The sequence below is a fragment of the Octopus bimaculoides genome, chromosome 2 (genome assembly GCF_001194135.2).
Source record: "Octopus bimaculoides isolate UCB-OBI-ISO-001 chromosome 2, ASM119413v2, whole genome shotgun sequence".
Classification (NCBI taxonomy): domain Eukaryota; kingdom Metazoa; phylum Mollusca; class Cephalopoda; order Octopoda; family Octopodidae; genus Octopus; species Octopus bimaculoides.
In genome coordinates, this window is record NC_068982.1 from 169095434 (window position 1) to 169096866 (window position 1433).

A 1433-nucleotide genomic window follows, 5' to 3' on the forward strand; every position below is an offset into this window, starting at 1 on the left:
ATTCCTTAATTATTTTTTACATAAGAAAATACTATAAAAAAGCTGTTAATAATAGATGCCTCTGGGAAAAAAAATATAAGCTAATGAAAACTATTATTTTAAACATTCATTTAGGTTAGTAATTGGCCTATGTAAAAAATAGCAAAGTGAGTAAACATATAAAATCTCATATAAAGGGAGATTTTGGCTGGTTTTAAGCTCCAACAATCTTTCTTGAAAATGCTTCCTGCAAGGATGAAAAAGAGGAAGAAGAAAAAAAATAAAAACAGTTAATCTTCAGGAAAAAACCAAACCAAAACAAAAGGAAATTTACCAAATGTACACATAATACATGTGTGAATGTATATACACACAAAATCATAGTGAAAAATTCAGATATACCTAAAATTATAAGAACCTGAATGTTCATTTATGATTGATTTTCATGTTTTAATTTATAATTCTGTATGTGTTTTGTGTGAGATGAAACACAAGAAAATTTATCTTTAACAAAATAAATAACATATATGTAACTTAGAAGAATCTTTGTTGTGTACCACAACGATTTCCTCAGGTTTTCATAGTGATAGGAATTTGGTTAGCACTTATATTCATGATGATTATTAAAAAAAGGCTATGAGCAAACAGAATTGCAGAACACTGGGCAAAACATTTAGCAGTATTTTGACTGTCTTTTCGTTCTGAGTTCAGATTCTGCTGAGGTTGACTTTGCTTTCACCATTTCGGCATCGATCAAATAGGTACCAGTTGAATACCAGGGTTGATGCAATTTACTTACTCCCTCCTCTGAAATTGCTGACCTTGTGCCAAAATTTGAAACCAATATGATGATTATTATATAACAATTAAGTATATTTTTAAAAAAACCATAATGAAGGGTTTCTTTTGTCATAATGGATTTAGAAGGCTGTCTTTATAACTTTTTCAAGTGCAAATCGTAATTCAAATAATTACTTTGTTACCTATATTGGTGATATCTATCAAGAATGAAACAGAATTGGGCTTCATAATTTTTCTGTATAACATAACTGTAATAGTACTAGATATAGTAGTAGCTAAACCACTATACTGGAAGCAGACTGGATAATGTGGAGCTCATACAATTATTTGAACACACAAGATATACTCTCTCTCTCGTGTGTGTGTATGTGTATATATATATATATATATATATATATATATATATATTAGTGAGAGATGAATAAGAGTTAGACCATAGTTTCATTCAACTGGTTCTTTAGTTGATTTCAGCTGGTTGGAAAGGAACAGAATGACTTTAAGTATGTAACCCCTGATTATTTATCACACACAGACATATATCAGGCTTTATATACTTTCAACAGATGCATGTATTAAGCACTATTATGTTTTTGTACCACAAGATAAATGTGTGTGTGTGTGTGAGAGAGAGAGAGAGAGTGTGAGAGAGAGAA

The 1433-nt window shown here is 29.9% G+C and overlaps 1 protein-coding gene across 9 annotated transcripts in view; it reads right to left on the minus strand.

Annotated features, from left to right (window-relative positions):
• Positions 1-1433, minus strand: part of LOC106876851 (myoferlin) — a 204650-nt gene that overhangs the window by 7147 nt on the left and 196070 nt on the right. Inside the window, exon 55 of one of the 9 annotated variants that reach the window (XM_014925573.2) lies at positions 7-226. The exons of the other annotated variants lie outside the window; for them this stretch is intronic. Within the exon in view, the coding sequence (XP_014781059.1) occupies positions 194-226 (33 nt within the window). The 3' untranslated portion in view covers positions 7-193. Of the gene's footprint in view, positions 1-6; positions 227-1433 lie in introns of those variants that run through there. 9 annotated transcript variants of the gene reach the window in all.